This window comes from Antrostomus carolinensis, unplaced genomic scaffold (genome assembly GCF_000700745.2).
Source record: "Antrostomus carolinensis isolate BGI_N321 unplaced genomic scaffold, ASM70074v2 scaffold39220, whole genome shotgun sequence".
Classification (NCBI taxonomy): domain Eukaryota; kingdom Metazoa; phylum Chordata; class Aves; order Caprimulgiformes; family Caprimulgidae; genus Antrostomus; species Antrostomus carolinensis.
Window position 1 is genome coordinate 555 of NW_010291356.1, and position 1215 is coordinate 1769.

The 1215-nt window shown below is 53.3% G+C and overlaps 1 protein-coding gene across 1 annotated transcript in view; it reads left to right on the forward strand.

Moving 5' to 3' along the window:
• Positions 1-1215, forward strand: part of GLA (galactosidase alpha) — a gene marked incomplete at its 5' end in the record, with an annotated part of 4899 nt that overhangs the window by 550 nt on the left and 3134 nt on the right. The window contains one exon of the mRNA XM_010176062.1: positions 268-445. Within this exon, the coding sequence (XP_010174364.1) occupies positions 268-445 (178 nt within the window). The remainder of the gene's footprint in view (positions 1-267; positions 446-1215) is intronic.

Below are 1215 nucleotides of genomic sequence, written 5' to 3' on the forward strand. Positions count from 1 at the left end.
AAGGTGCTGCTGATGGCAGGGGGGTTGGGACTGGATGATCTTTCAGGATCCCTTCCAACCCAGACCATTCTGTGACTCTATGACAGCAGCTGGGGACCTGACCTGGAGGCTTGCTGGCAGCAGAGGAGGACAGGGAAGGGAGGTGGGGAACAGCTGTGTAGCTGCTGAGCTAGAGCGGGGTTTTGCTTCCCTTGCCAGCCCAGCTCCGCTTCCTCCCACCTCACAGCTGCTCCATCCCCACTTCTCTTTCTGTCTCTGCAAGTGCAGGTCCACTCCAAGGGGCTGAAGCTTGGAATCTACAGTGATGTTGGCAACAAGACATGTGCTGGCTTTCCTGGCAGTTACAACCACTATGACCTGGACGCCCAAACATTTGCCTCCTGGGGCGTGGACCTGCTGAAGTTTGATGGCTGCAACTCTGGCACGCTGGAGCTGCTGGCAGAAGGTAGGCGTGGGCTGGAGACAACACTGGGCCATGAGGTGGGAATATTCTGCAGGCAGCAGCAATTCCAGGCCCAGGATGGGCTCCAGGGAGTTGCTTTTCCCTGAGCGTAGTCATTGAAGGGATTTGCTTACAAAACCAGGCATGAGACTGTTCTCAAGTCCAGGGTATTGCTGGCCCAAGGGTTTTTCACCCGTTCAGCCTCCTGGAACTTTCACTGGTGTGCACAACTAGAAAAAAGCAGCTGTCTCACACCACAGACCACATCATGCCAAGCACAGGAACATCAGCTGGGGGCTCTCACTGCACACTGCTGCCTCAGCTCTTACCGCAGCAGAGGCTTTGCCCGTCTGCAGTGCCTTTACTGGAGATCACAGTGTTTCACACACTTAACCCTTAATCCCTTTGGCAAAGTCATGTCAACACAGATCAGGTTGAAGCTGGAACAGTTTGTGGCAGCTGTAAAAAGGGCACTTATTGGGGCTTTTAAGAGAGAGGAAAAAAAAAAAAAAGGGAATTCTGGCATGAAAATCCTACTGGGGTTTTCATTCTAAAGCACACCAGTGTAAATCCCAGTGCAGGAGTTGTTTGCACACAGACTGGCAAGTCAGCAGCTGAAACCTTGGTTGCTCACTGTGCTGAGAGGGGTTGGCTACGGACTCTCAGCAAATCCTAGTGCCCCAGGAACAGATCTGTGGGAAGAACAAAACTCAGAAGGCGGTTTTCTCTTGGCCAGGGTCTCGCTGCGGGCACAGTCAGCACCGCGGTGTTTG